The following is a 16,196-nucleotide window of genomic DNA, read 5'->3' as shown; positions in this document are numbered from 1 at the left end:
GAAGCTTTTCCTCATTCTAGTTGGAAATTTTATCCTCGTGTAGATTGAAAATAACAGATTTTTCCTCTCGTGTAGATAGGCCTTACGATATTAGCAATGTACTTCAGGGATTTTGAAAATGAGAAACAAGGTTTAATTCTTTTTGCCTAATGTACATAAAAACAAGAAAATACATGACAACCACAAAAATTTCCGAATACGTAATATCAAAATCCAGATTAGAAATTTGAATTTTAGTTTTACTACCTGAATCATTGTTTTAATGAAAAAAATTTCTTCTATTTATTTTTAGAAAAATATGCTGATCGAGCGAAACCAATTCGACAAGATCGCAAGAGGCAAGTTGCCGGAAAATTTGAGGGATTACCAACTTATAAGCGTAAGGAAAATTATTAGTTTAAGATTTTTTTAGAAATTCTTCAAATTGATGAACTATTGCTAAGAACAATAAGTTTAATTCACAACAGATGAGCCGGATTCTTGAACTTTAAACTTGATTTTACTATCAATCAGTACTCGGGTTGACATTTTATTTTCGAATGGAAAAATCAATGGCTAGTTTTGATTTCCTGATTGTAGATGATTATCGTGAATGGGAAATACCAATGAGAGAACGAGGTCAAGCAGAGCGAGGGTGGACACCACCTAGAGATCCATTCAAGGGACAGAGTACTATGAAACGTGATTTCATTGGTTACAAAGAACTGCCAAGACAGAGCTGTCGTCCGGATGAAACGTCATACAAATCTGGTGATCCACTGAGCACATTAACAGATTACAGGCAGAATTACATTCCACATGCGTTTGAAGCCAGATACCGCCATGAACCGGAGAAGTACAACCCTAACAGATCACCATTCGATGGTCTTACAACTCACACCCGCGATTACACACCAAAAGACGGAGCATTACGTGATTCATGTAAACCAGATATTCAGCCATTTGATTCTGGCGCACCATTCAATGATGACACGACAAACAGAGTCGATTTCAAGAAATGGCCAATGGATCGTCCGTTTGTGCATCAGCCGGATCAATACGTGAAACCACCGGGCAATATGGATATGAATACAACATCAAACATCGCATATCGCCCCCACGCAATTCGCCCAAGAGAGTTAGTCCGTCCGAAATCAAGCAGGAAAGCCCCGGGAGAATTTGATGGTACAACCAACTACACCAATGATTATCGAAAATGGAGCTTAGGAGCTCGACCACACCCTACTGGTGGATATGAATATCAGCCTCCGTGTGGTCCATTCGAGGGTACACCAACATACAAAGCTCATTATGTGCCACATCAATTGATGCCATCGCATAGCTGCAAACCGGAAAACCAAGCGTTCCAATCTGATGGAAACTTCGATGATAATACGATGTATCGAATAGAATACACACCAAAGAAGATGGAACCGTGTCCAGCAGCGATACTAGAACAACCACAGTCTACCTGGAGATTTACAAATACGTATGATTCTAGAGGTCATATGATGTATAAACCGATTTCTGAATCATTGATTGATCTCGGTGCCAAACCACCAAGTCGTGCTGGTCTCCAAGCGCTGTCTGTATCATAAATATATAGGTTAAGTTAATTTCAGTTTATTTGTAGAGTCGTGATAAAATGCTATAATATTTTCCGTCCTCTATATAAATTATTTGTTCAAAAATGCTGAATCTAAGCCAAATTCTTCCAAACCTTGTGGCATGAGATGGGATACTGTTTCCACAGTTTGAAACTGGAATCGAGGGTTGCTTTATGCCTACAACAAGTTGCTATACAGTGGTTTCAGTAACTCATTGATAAAAAACCAGTTCTGTATTAGCATTTTCATGAAGGTGAATTTTCAATCTGCTTTTACTTAATGATAATTACTTTACTGGTTTGTTGTTTATATACTGTGATATTTCAGATGTCCAAATATGGATATATATGCATATGCATTGTGTTTGTATTCAAAATATACAGTCAAAAATTCTCTTTGTTTAGAAACAAACTCGATGAATTTTTGCTCTTGTTATTTTAAGATGACACTATGTAAAAAATAAATTTTTTTTTGTTAGTTTTCTTTTTATCACTATATTATACAATCTATACAAATACACTATATTGGGCCTTAAGGCCAAATTTTCATAATTGAAACTCATATTTATACTCTTCAAATGTACCACTGATGAAACAGTTTTATTTACAGATAACAGGAGTAATAAAGCAAATATGATTACTACTATTATATACACTAATATATATATATCCACTGTATATATATATATATATATATATATATTGTGATCGATATGCGACACTATATTTATGGAAACCAGGACAGTCTGGCAGCTGTTCATTCTGTGCCATATATTTCAACATTATAGTTTAAATTGGAATTCAATATTCAACCTGTATTTGCTAAAAACTAACACGCAAAAGGCACTTATTCGATTCTTTATCCTCGCGTTGTTGTGTTGATATTTGATAGGCCCTTATGAAAATTATGACACTGTACACAGTTTTTCCACTAATTACTGGTATTTTTCAAGAAAATGAAACAAATGGCATAGGCAAACTGGAAAATGCATTGGAACAATTACTTAGCATTTTGCATAGACATATTTTTAATCCTAGTTTATCTGGATATGTGCTCTTTTGATTCAGAAATGAGTTGATGACATTCATCATTTAGAATTTCGGGTTTAGAGAAATATCACATCAATGGTAAGGGTCAGTTGTGCCTCCTTATCAGTGAGAACAAAACCACTGGGTATTATGGCATAATTAGGGAATGTATAGAAGTGACCATCTTTTTGAAAGGTGTCTCTTCTTGATGAGTGTCGATAATTCTGATTTCACAGTGTTATTATAATGAATAATAATTATAATGTGTGAAATTATTGAGAAAAATACCAGTTTTAAGTGCTTAACTAAATTTCAAGTAAGTTATCCTTAAGTATTCATTTTGAATGAATGTGCTATAGTGTTAAACAAAAACGTATTGAATTTTAGATGTTGGATCAATTCCTAGGATTAGACTTATTCAAAAAAAATAACAGACAAAAATTATTTTAATCAAGATAACATGACTAGAATTATTTTTTATAAATTGCAATATATATATACATATAATATTCTTAAAAATACTGTATAGATACATTTCAAGATGGCTTACTGAATAATTTAAGTCTTAAAAATACATGTGCCAAGTACAGGTGAAATGTACATACTCATAAAAAATCTTAATCATTGTTTAATTTCATGCATTTTTAAATGCAAATTTATTCCATAATCATTGTTTTACTCTATTGGAGAAATGAATACATTTTGCTTTGTTTGGTTTCTCTGAATCAAACAATTTGATGTGTGTATATAATCATTGTTTACTAATTGTTGATATTTATCAATATATGAATACACATTCTACTTTTAATGACGAGGTTGTTGATCGTTCTATCCCGTTTAGATTATGTGAAGTCACGTACATATTTTTGTAGTTGCATATTAGTCAAATAAATATATTAACAAATCATGTAAATTTTTTGGTTTTCCTTTTATGCAGCAGTCAATCTGCCGTCTGTATCCACCCCTTCTGACAGTTGACAGACTACCGCTATCCTTAAAAATACTGATCGCCAGAAAAAGCAACAAGGTTCGCCAGGTTATCACCAATATGCGGAGGATTTCTGGCACAGGCATAGACCGCCTATTTTAACAAAACAAATGCACAACTAGATTACATGTATTATAAAAACATACTACAGTGTCAAAGACAGTCAGGTGTCGTATTCATTATCTAATTATTTATTCAGAAAAATTGTCACAAAATCATACAGACTTACTGGTACCGTAACAAACTCGCTGAGCTGACCGTATATTCTAAATTTTATGTGTATGTAATTAATGAATGATCCCTTAGTTATTTCAAACATATACAGCTTTAGTTTTCTGAATGATCCCAAAGTTATTTCAAACATAGACAGCTTCAGTTTTCTCACTTAGACTGAGATTTATTTTGTTCGCGGATGATGAAAGATACCTCATGTGTTTCTTGTATTTATTGGTGGAGGACAGGTGGTAAAATGCCTAATTAGCTTCGCACTTCCTTTAACTGTATATATTTTATAACTCCTTGGTACCGTAGTTATCACATGTATATACGGTTCCTGTTCATAATTAAATTAAAAAATATCATTGACAATACATTTCATGTATTATAAAATTTTAACATCTCAGACAGATCTGCATTTCAATGGCAATATAGTCGACAGACATTAGCCATCCTGACCTAGTGTTCACAATGCTAGACATTCGACATCCAAATGACGCACTCTCATGCATGCTATCGACAGGCTTTTGCCATCGTTACAAAAGTAGACCCCTCTAACCGGCACCAGTCTATCTGGTAATCCGTTCAATTCAGTAAAATGAAATCAAAATTTCCATTTGACTACTGTTTTTCAGTACAAGATATTGCCTAGGCCAGTATCGCTCTATTCGGTAATCTGCCTTAGCCGGTAAAATTTATTTCATACCCGTTTTATACTGTCATCATATACTGTTGATCTATCTCTGTTGGTGATTGATATTGGGCTATGTTGAAACTACATGTATATGTTAATACTACATTGTATTACACACTTATGACCTGCGAATTAGCCGTAGTTTTCATAATGCAAGTGCATCTTGAGTGAACCAAAGCAGAGGAGTTGTGGAATTTGAGAAATTGAAGTCTATTAACGGACTGGTGACTCAGATGCGTTGTATTGATAGAACTACTGAACTCATCCGCCCAAGAAATCTAAATCTTGGGCGGTGTACCATTCGTAGGTCTGCAGCCAGAGTTTTTGGGTTGACGGGAGGCAATCAAACTCTGGCAAGCGCGGATATTCGCTAAGTTATGATCGTATGAAATACCAAGAAATTAGTAATGCCATTTGACTGGTCAGCAATTCTCTATTTCTATCCATTGATTTTTAGGCCAGCCGTATGCTGAGCCTATATTACTATACAAATGGAACGAATTTAAATGACATGGTTTCTCTAGAGTAAAGGCTCTTTGACTGTGCAACTGAGCATATATTCATACAAATCATTCATTACAGCATTATCCATTCTCCAACCCCTATGAAGCTGAATTTTGAAAAAGGGCCTCATTAAAATTTATATGAGCTTTTTCGCGAAAATCTGATCGCAAAAATATCTGTTTTAAAAAGCTTATCAGAAAGCAGACTCCTCTGTGATTGGCTTAGCCGCAGAGATCAGCAGGTGTTCACGTGAACCTGCGGTATCGTCTACAGTTTTATTTCCGGATTTTATTTTAAGACCTCAAATTGTATTTCAATATCGATTTCTGTGAAATCTTTAGTAGATTTGGTTTTTGGGAGGAATATTTTTATATGCACTACAGAAAATTTCATTGACAATTGTGCAAATTCCGGGAAAAAATAGCTTTTTTCAAATCGGATGGATGACCTTTATATGCTAATTAGGGAAAAGATTTATCTGAGGTATTTGTTCCAGCCAGCTCCAGTCGCTATCTGTGCTACTTATGAAAACACGATTGAATTGTGTAAATTATCAGCCTGGGATTGACTAGTCAATGAGCTGGGAGTGTATTTGGACAAATTTAATCCACAGAATGCATCATTTGCCATTTTATGAAATGCTGACATGCTGGCCATAGTGCCCCATGGGGCTCTTTTTACTTCTTTAAACCGGTAACCGCCTAATTCGGAAGGGGTCCAGTCTCAGACTAATTTTCTTATTACTTAGGGCGACCCTAGTTCCAGGAAGCATAAACTGCCTTTCAATTTTCGGTTAAGTCGAGAAATCAGTAGACTGCGCAGGCGTTATGACGTGTTTTTGAAGACTGGGTCATGTCGGTATGTGGAAACATAGAAGTGTTCCCTTACACGACTATGGTTGAAATGACCCAGCATGAACTTTTGCAGCGGGAATGTGATGCTTAAATAATTTATGAATCATACGTTAAATCAAATAAACGAATTGTCCAAATAAATGGAAACACCGACATTGCAATCACCAAAGTTCATATTCAAATGTTCATCATTTCATAATGAACTTTGGTGAGATCAGTATTTTTTGCGACAGCGCCACGGCGCTGGAGCATATTAAGTTGATCGAACCACCTGGTGTCTTCCAATACCACCACCTAGTGGGCTCAAATTCAAGTTCAAATATACTTACTCATCAAATATACTTAATTGTTACTTAATTCAATACTTGATTGTTCCCAGTACTTCGAATACATCGGATTTCCGCAATTAAGTAGACAGAACACAAATAAGATGAAGAATCTTTTAGTATTCAGAAAACAACGTACATGTTATTTTCAACTTTAATTAGCAATGAGATAATTTTTTTGCGACACTCACGGATGATGCGCATTCCCTTTCTGGAAGGCTGATCGGCTCTTCCCTGAAAAATTAATTGCTGAATCGACGTCCCGCTAATGATGAATACTATTTTTAGATCCCCTGATTTCAAAATTCAAAAATATATATTTATATGAACCTTAGGTCTACCCTGTACCCTTGTAATTAACAAATTATTCGAAAGCAAAGATCTTGCATTCGAGTTTATTCATTTCAAGCAGTTTCTTTATTTCAAGCCCCGGATTGATTGTCTAAATCTCTTTGCTCTTCTCGTGACTTGTATTCAATTAAATTTTCTATTCTCATTCTACAATTTGTACGTGAATACTATCAACAGTAGCATTTGTTTCTTTTCATTTCGTTTTTCAGAATGATTCTGTAATATTTAAATCTTCATTTTATCGCGACGGGTGCTTCTGCTTTTAAACTGTTCGTTTATTACTTCCGATTTTTTAATTTTCATTAATTTATTCATTCTTTATGAACTTCTCTCTCCAAAATCGGAATAATTGTATCCTTAGACGCTTTTGATCTTGATTTTTAATGACTTTGCAAAACCACCTGTCGCAGTATATTTCCTTTTAGAAATATACCTTGTCTGGACTTAACTTAATAGCGCCGTATGGATAAACCAGCGGCGACACTCACTGGCCGGAGTCATCAAAGTCTGAATTGAATTGAAATGAGATCAGTTTTTATTGTGGGATTGGAACCTAATAGAGACTGAGACATTGGAGTCATCAAAAGACACATTCATTATGCGAACTGACATGACCCAGTTTTGAACAAGAAAATTAACTTTAATAAATTATTTGACGCCTGTGAAAAAATGTAGAATTTCTGGTATAAGCTAATGAGGAATTGCAAATTTGAAATCGAAGTTTTAAGAAATTTCGGGATTATGAGATTTGGCGATTGGGTAGATGATACAGTCTTCGACTGGTCTAATTAAAAAAAAAACTTGTGACTTCGATTGACTTTTGCCTCTAAGCTGGTCTGCACCTTCATTGCCTCCACGGTTGAAGAAAGAGCTCACCGATGTCTGCTTCATCATGACTTTGAGCATATCGTGTAGCCAGCCAGCCCGGTCCTGGGGCCCGGTCTGACTGTCACTTGATATCCTAGACTTGAGTCTGGGTTGAAGTAGACATTGTCATTTAAATAACTTATTCATGTTATTCTGTATGAATTAGCCGTGTGTCTTGTATTTTCTTATTTTAAAATTTGCAAATTTATTGATTTTTGGAATTTTATCCCGGAATTTCAATGTAATAAGGATCAATAAAGTATTGAATTGAATTGTCACCTTATACACATCAGTGGACGCGGAGCCGTATATGACAGCTATGCTATTATAGATTGCTAATCTCATGAAACCTGCATACGTCTAATATCGAACATATTTTCTAAAACATTTGAATATTGAAATTATATGTTTACACGTTTTTATATCGACCGCTTGTAGCCGCCGATGAAATTCACGCTGGCCTAACTCAGATCGTAGATAGCATCCCCATGTCAGGGTCTGACTTTTATATCAGACTTCCAAATCGTGTATACATCCGCCATTTAACCGAATAATCCGATTTACTTATCATTTCTATTTATCCCTGCCGCTCCTGATATAATCATACATCCTTTACTATTGCAATACGTCTTCTCACGATATTCAATGCGATATAACATTTCGACGTTCAAATAGAGGTCATTATATAATCCCAGGGAGCCATTCTACATCTTTATCAATAATATTTTGCCAAATAGCTTGTATGTGTACACATAAACCTGTGACGTTTTGCACATCGATTTACGGTTGTCGTTTGTAAAATGACGCTGAATGGTTATCATTGTTTAGGTTTCATAATGGTAACGTTTTATAAGGCGTCAAAAAACCGACATGTGGTGACGCCTGCGCACTCCACCATTTTCTGGACTCTTTTTTTCTGGAGAATTTTTTGATAGTGTAAACGACCTTGAAATGAAGCTAAGAATGTGTATCCGTAACCGAAAATTGAAAGCTAGTTAACACGTCCTGGAACTAGGATCGACCCATTTTGGTGCGTGAATTACTTGACATCGATTCTTCGTATCTTAAATTTCTGGACGTAGATATGATGTCTTACAAATACATCATTTAGTGTTACATATATGCTGAAAATAAGATCTTTATATGACAAAGTATTTGTGTTTACTGGGGCATCGGAAAATTGTGATGGTAGCATGTGATCCTTATGCGCCCAGACGGATCCTCTCCTGCCAATCTTGTTCAAATTGTGAGAAGTGTAGATACTACACACAGAAAACAGATTTTTGATGTACATGGGTATGGTAAAAGCAAACTGATTTTGTCGGTCCAGGTTTTTCTGAGTTAGGCTAAGTGACATAAGACACCTGCCATATAAACCTCAATGTCATAAAAAATACAAGAATTTCTTGAACGCATCTACGCTTTATTTAATAAAAATTCTTAATAAGTCTATAATTATAAAAGTTCTGGAACAAGTGCAAGAATTGGAGATCTAGTTTCATCTTTCAGAAGGTCAGATTACATTTACAACTGTCATCTGTATGCCTACATATCCAAAGCAAATTCATGAATAAACTGTGATAGAAATCAAATTTGTCGAATGAAAATATTACTACATACATATTGCGTAATGCAGAGTAAACATCAGACATACATACGAATCATAAGGAATGCAAGGTCAATTGAAGAACACTTGGGCATGGATTTATTCAATAAGATAGCGTTCCCTAATTGCCTACTGATAACACTCTTACTGAAGGCCTATGTTTATGTAGGGATCAATCTGTTGTGGGATGCACCCTTCTCGAGACATCCTGCTCCACACTCACTAGACATTGGATGCATATTATGTCCAGGATTTACCAACGTTCACCAACTCACCTTACACCGCAAAAGCATTTTCCACACAAAAACAATAGGTACAAATAATAAACCGGTGACTATTTAGTTTCAGATTTATGTGTCTAGTGTCTACATGATGACCGTCCTTTGGTCCTTACATATTAAAAAGATCACAAGTTTTCATCCCCAATATGACTGGGCCATTTCACTTCAGAACTTGATACAAAAAGCTTTATGAATTTGTCAGAATTTACTGTGTGTGACTTACAGCTCATTTTGAATTGATGGCTGTATCATGCTAATGATAAATTCAAGATGGCCACCCTGGTGGCCCTGTTTGCTTGCTGATGACATCCATATTCATTAGGAGTGAACAGCTTACCTGCCCCTATTCTTAAACTAAGTTCTGTGGAAATCCATCAAGAATTATAGGCTGTATTGCGCTATTAAAAATTCAAGATGACTGCCCTAGCGTTATGTAGAAGGTAAGCATTTCAGTAATGAAGTGCTTTCCAAATTCAAGGTCATTGACAGGAAAATCTGTCAAAGGGTTTAGGTGCTAGGGCACGGAAACCACTGCCGACAGACAGACGGAAGACCAAGTGAATACAGCATGCCCCACAAGGTCTTATTAGGGCATAAAAATAGTCACCCTCGTCACTTAAAGAATCTGGAAAAAGGCTTTTTATTTCTTTTTCTTTAAAAAGGAAGAACGTGCCTCCCTCATCACTTTTCCAAAAAGGGCTGATGAGAAACAAGGGTACCTTTTGCTTGGCCTCACTACATACATACTACCACACCAAATACAGGAGCAACTTTAATCATTAAGTACCTCCCTATCTACAGAAAAATGACACTTTTAGTTGAAAAATGATTATGTACATAAACAAATTATCAATAAATACCAGTGTAAGCATCGGTTTACATGATCCGCATACCGGTATTTATTACATACGGAAACACAGGCAATAATTAATTTTAGAAGATTTCGTCTGATGTTAATTTGCATAAAATGAAATGTAATTAAATACTTAATCGAAAAGACAGCAATTGTTTTTGAAAAATGACGGAGCGTTTCAAAATATTCATCATTATGTATCTGACAACAAACTGCATACAGATGAGACATTTCAACATTTTGTTGATGATTTTCATGATCACATAATTACATATAACAAGAAATTTTTAAGTAGTGGTCTTCGAACTGACATCGCAGTAACTACATATTCTGGTTTTACATGTATTACACAGTTTGTTTTAATTAGTTCTCTCATTGCATATCCTTAACGCATGTGCTGATCAGATAGCTTTTCGATGATACTCCGGCGGAGCAACTGAATAATCAGAAAGATTGAATAATGTAGACATGTTCTTCTGCATATACCTAAAATATACAAAATCACAAAATGATCAGACAAAAATCAAGCCTTAAACATGCTTAAGGGAACTTCACTGCAATTTCATTAAAGGGTTTAAAATCTCATTCGTCAAGAGACAACCAAGATGAATCTATGATACAGTCAAATACTATACACAATTTCTTATGAAAGCTCTTTGTTGCATTTATCACAGAAGGTATTCATCCCACTGAGATATGCCTCTAAGAGACATGTACTGTGTCCGGTTTTATGAGACCGGTGGTCTGTGTTATGTTAGCCTTCACACCTGGGTAGGAGTGTTTGTATTATGTAGTGACGAATGGTATTGAATATAAAGTCAGTTTAGTTTAGTATATGTAAGTGTACAATCCTCTTAACTGTTTTCCCGTCCGATTAGCAGACATTGGTCCCTCGAGCCAGATAGCTGGAATACGAAGATATGCAACCGAAAGCAGATGATGGAAAACTTAGCAGCCGAAAGAGTGCTGGCAACTTATCTTATTTAAAACAACTGTGTGACTCTGCTGACGCGATTGTTAATAGTCAAACTACGCAGATTTCTGCCTTGGAGAAATTAGAACGACTCATTAAGCAGATAAAAGAGAAAATTACGGTTGTATCTGATGAAAGTGATGATATACTGGAGTCGATCGAGGCTGATGATGAATACAGCTCCAAGTTTCAGAAATTTGAGACCAAATTACAGTACTTCAGAGACAGAAAGTTGTTTTACATGCAGTACACTCAAGAGAAGCAGACGCACTCCTCAACCGACAGATTCTGCTGGTTCAGCTCGCCCGAAGTCAATTTTACCGAAACTGTCGTCACGAAAATTCGACGGCGAAATTAAGAATTGGCAGTACTTCTGGGATTCGTATCGAGCAGCGGTTCACGACGTATACACACTTCCAGTCATCCAAAAGTTTCAGTACTTGCGTTCGTTACTGGAAGGGAAGGCAAGTCTCAGTATTAGTGGACTAGCATTGAATGAGGCGAATTATTACAGCGCGTAAGGTGTTCTAATATCTCGTTTCGCGCAACCGCACAAAATTGTAGATGCTCACATGCAAGCTATTGTTGGATTACCGATACCAAGATATTCGTCAAGCAGTCTTGGAGACTTCCAGTGACAATTTGGAGTCGCATATTCGTTCATTGGTCGCAGCAGGTCGTGATACTGATTCTTTTGGAGATATGCTAACATCTGTTGTGTTGAATAAATTTCCGGCCATAATGCGCGGGAATTTAGTTCGTCATTATGGAAATAAAGCGTTGACATTAGATGAACTGAGATCTTACATGAAAGTTGAGGTTAATGTTCTGGAAGCGACAGATTTGGATTCCGATTCGTTACAGCCACCGTGGCTGGATTGTTATCACATGCGTCTAATGTAGAACCATCGACTGGTTCTAATCATCAACAAGAAAGAAATTCTAAAAATGGGCTTGCTGACAAGGTTGTACTGAAAGCTTGCTTGGTGGTTTTGTATTTCTGTAGTAGAATTAATCGAACTTTGAACTGATTACTTGTTAAAGAGCCAAGAGATCGGTGTTGTCTTACACGGTGTTGTCTGCCGCACACGAAAATAGATAGGAGCCACGATTTTTCTTTTTAAAATAATAAAGACATTAAGCAAGAATAAGTTGCATCTCCTTCAAACGACAATCCACTACGATTATCCGATAAAGTTTACTCCTAAAGTTTATTGCCACCATAGACTACCGCCCCCTGGCTCTTTGAAGAGACAGGGAACCAGTCTTCAATTCAATTCAGAATTTATTTTACAGAAAAGCGGGTTTTAAGTTTTAGATATTTAAACTGAAAAATATAAATGTTCATACAGAGATTTTTCAAATGGCCGCTAACGCATGCCCCCAATGAAAGTAAAAGAAAATTGAAAGAATTTTTTAAAAACGTGAAAGTAAATGTTTTATTGTGTCAATAAAGAATGAATTGAATTGTCGGCAACACTATGCCGCGCGTGAATACCAATTTCAAGACTGATTACGCACGCTCAACCAAGGTTGGTATGCACTGCTGAAATAAACAAAAACGATTAAACAAAATCATAAAACAATGAAAACGACAACCGATATAGCCAATATACGAAAGGAACCTAGATTTTATTACTGCATTAAATGTGTGTAAATATCAGAACCCAAGAAAGTTTCTAATGAAAGTTATCGACTCCCCAAGCAAGTTATCAATCCGCGTGATAGCAATATGGGCTTGCAAGCATGCAAGCCCATGACAACAGAAGAGATGCGGGAATCGTTGAGTTTCAAACGCGGAGAGGCAAAGTTGTGTTTATATTGTAAATCTAAGGACCATTATTCGAGTAAACTGATGTATGTACTGGACACAAAAAGCAGGTCATATAAGATAAACAGGGATTACTAAAACTTCGGGTACCATAAATATCTTTATGCTTTGGAGTTTACACTGATGCGAATTTATTCTGTTGTCCCTATTGTGTCATCATCGGTGCCATCTACATGGGTATCAGATGAACTACACGATGTAGAAATTCATTCAAATTTGCTCTTTTTAATCGTTTATATTTCAGTAATCCATAACTCATGACGGCTAAAATTCCTCAAGAATGATTATGATGTATTTGTGTAACATTATCTTTGGTTAAAAACAAAAACTATAAGAGCACCAGTTGATCTCTAAGCTCTCCTTCATACATAATTCTTCAAATTTTCAGGGTTTCCAGTGGAACATTGCATCATATATGGCGCAGTTACAGTAACAGGATACCTATAGTCATAAAACTGTATAAACAAAACAGTTGCCATTGTGGTTCTTCGTCTTCGCAAGTAATTTGATTTTTGGATACCATATTTCAAACATCATACAGGGTATCCCAGATATTACTATACAATATAGAATTGCTTTAGAATCTACTAACATTGATCAATCATTTTGATACTGGGTCAGATCATATGGTGCATCTGGAAGCTCTTGAAATTTCGAGGGATTTTTGGCGCATCTGAGGCCCATTTTCCAGCATTGACTAATGACAAAATAAGACTGCTGCCATGCGCGGTCTATCATTTGTTGTTTATGTCTGGAGTCAATGAAAGGATGGCTCTGACAATATCCAAAGCTTAAGGCTGGCTTATGTCGACTGCGCTCAGATTCGCAGCAACTGAGGCCGACTAGCGGGATATGAGATCCTCCCAGTTGCTTCCCTGCTTATGTCGGTTACGATAACTGGCTACTGCAATGGCTCAGATGGTCACGTGATAAGCATTTTGAGGATAAATTTGAATTATTTTGAATGATTGGGAAATACATTTCTATTAAAAAAGCTATTTCTTCAAGATCATTATTTTTCTGATTATTTTCTTAATACAATATGCTAGCGACATCATATAAAGATGGCCGCTCACACCATAGTTCAACCAATTTCCAAGGCCGGAGTAGAACATGGGCAACTAGCCGGATACGGCTTGCGACAAGTCGATAGGCGTCAGGTTGCCGTCACAAGCTGGCTTATATCGAACCGATAGAGCAGCAACTGGTGGCCTCTTGTAGGCCGCTAGTTGCAGCTAATCGGCGATAAACCCAGTTGCTCCAGTAGGCGTTGCCTTGCTTGTCGACATAAACCGGCCTTTAGATACATAAAGTGATACCAGTCAGGTTTGAATCCCTAGCTGCATGTTTTAGATATTTTTATAGCGGAAATTCCCTCTTAGTGCATAGATTGAAACAATAACAAAATGTTATTATTGATCACATATATTCCTTGTTGTATGAACGTACTGCAAATTCTAAATCTCCCGTGCAGCGCTATTATATAAAAGTATTAGGGTTTTCTTTTGTTTCACAGAAAACGCTCTTGTTATCGTCGGGATTATTGTTTATCTACTTAATTTTTAACAAAAAATGTATCTTCACTCAGATTCGAAAATAACTGGATTCAAACGGACGAACGGACAGACGAAAAGTGAACGCAATAGCCCGCTGAGACTAAAGTCCCAAGTGGACTGCAGCAATCAGCCACTTAATTAAACTAGTTGATTATCATCCCAAATGCTGGGAAAACACATTTGAGCAAATACAAGTAGAACATTTTTCCATGGGGGGAGGGACCTGGACCCCCCTATCTTGATAAGTGCTCGATCTTGATAAGTGCTGGATTAAACATACAATATCATGTAAATGTAGGAAAGTCCATATTAAGAATTTTGTTTCTTGTTATATTTCAGGTTCTTAGTGAAAATGTGTTTTCTGACAAAATTTACAAGTTGGTTAATCTATGTAAATCAAAATTCTCATACTGATTCAAATATGTACCTATCCATGATTGAAAATATGTGTAAATTAGTTTGATGAATTTGAGAGTAAATAGTTTGAAGAACTTTCAGATTTGCAGCATTGGATCAGAGGAGACTATAAATGATCTGCATAAGCCAACCTTTGCATTTGATGCGTACAGAACATTGGCAGCCATAGGTCCTCGGATTCGGGCCATGTTTGCATCGTTACTCACTCGCTTGACAGAAACGATTTAGTCATATACCTCAATACTTGACATGTGCCAGTCATCCTGCGGACAGATTCGGTTCCGGTCATATCAAAGAAACCACATTGCCATTTTACGGACCTTATCCTTATTCAACTTAGTTCCATAAAATGTCGTCAGTCGTTTCATGGATATAATTGCAAATATAGATAGAGCCTGTTCATCAACTGTCGGATTGGACATATCTATTGAACATGTGCAATGTGTATTTATTGAATGTTCATTGAACTAATAATCTGTTCTATGATCACTATTTCAAATCAAATCAAATTTTATTAGTGTTCTTAAAGTTTTTGATACGCTTTATTATGTACGGTCTTAATATAACCTCGTCCGGTGGTGACATCTAGCGGTTTATTTTTGGCTTAATTTGTTACAGAGACATCAAACAATTGTATTAAAATGGCTACGTTCAGAAATCAACGTCGTAGAAATATTTTCGAGAGATTTGCTGATGACCGTTCGTCATCGAATTCGGCAAGTTCTTCCGGAGATGATTCATTAGATAACGATCCAGATTTTGATGACACGGCTGCAGATTTAACCATATCTGATAAAGAATCAGCGTCAGAACATGGCGATAACACTTACAGCTCGTCAGATGAAAGTGAAACTGGTCAGTTAAATGAACAGGCCCCCCCCCCAGGGGTGGGGCTGGGGATGGACCCCAGCAACCCCTTGGTGCTCAAATTGAATTTTTGGATGAACTTTCCGATGATAACTGGACTAATGCAATAACTGTGCCTACTGATTTGAGGTTCAGAGTGGGAAATACAGGCCCAAAGATTGATCTTAGTACAGTGAACTTAGCATCTGAGTACTTTGAAATTTTTTTTACAGATGCTGTTTACCAGTTTATAGTAAACGAAACCAACCGTAATCAGGCTGCGAAATTTGCATCGTCTCCAAAAATAAAACGGCATGGAAAGATCTAACTGTCGATGAACTTAAAAGTTTTCTTGGCCTTATTATTGCAGTGGGCCTTGTGCAAATAAGGGAAAATATAAAACAAATATGGAGCAGACG

General features: G+C 36.4%; 2 protein-coding genes across 5 annotated transcripts in view; one reads left to right on the top strand and one right to left on the bottom strand.

Annotated features, from left to right (window-relative positions):
• The window catches only part of LOC141905652 (stabilizer of axonemal microtubules 1-like), a 102,161-nt gene extending 98,655 nt beyond the window's left edge, over positions 1-3,506 (top strand). For both annotated transcript variants that reach the window (XM_074794615.1, XM_074794616.1), the window contains exons 4-5: positions 293-379; positions 580-3,506. In XM_074794615.1, coding sequence (XP_074650716.1) covers positions 293-379; positions 580-1,577 — 1,085 coding nt within the window. In that variant the 3' untranslated portion in view covers positions 1,578-3,506. The remainder of the gene's footprint in view (positions 1-292; positions 380-579) is intronic.
• A 5,323-nt stretch (positions 3,507-8,829) lies between these two features.
• The window catches only part of LOC141905033 (mortality factor 4-like protein 1), an 87,989-nt gene continuing 80,622 nt past the window's right edge, over positions 8,830-16,196 (bottom strand). For all 3 annotated transcript variants that reach the window (XM_074793750.1, XM_074793751.1, XM_074793752.1), the window contains one exon: positions 8,830-10,640. In XM_074793750.1, coding sequence (XP_074649851.1) covers positions 10,556-10,640 — 85 coding nt within the window. In that variant the 3' untranslated portion in view covers positions 8,830-10,555. The remainder of the gene's footprint in view (positions 10,641-16,196) is intronic.

Source organism: Tubulanus polymorphus, chromosome 5, assembly GCF_964204645.1.
Source record: "Tubulanus polymorphus chromosome 5, tnTubPoly1.2, whole genome shotgun sequence".
NCBI lineage: Eukaryota > Metazoa > Nemertea > Palaeonemertea > Tubulaniformes > Tubulanidae > Tubulanus > Tubulanus polymorphus.
This window is presented reverse-complemented; position numbering and strand designations above follow the sequence as displayed.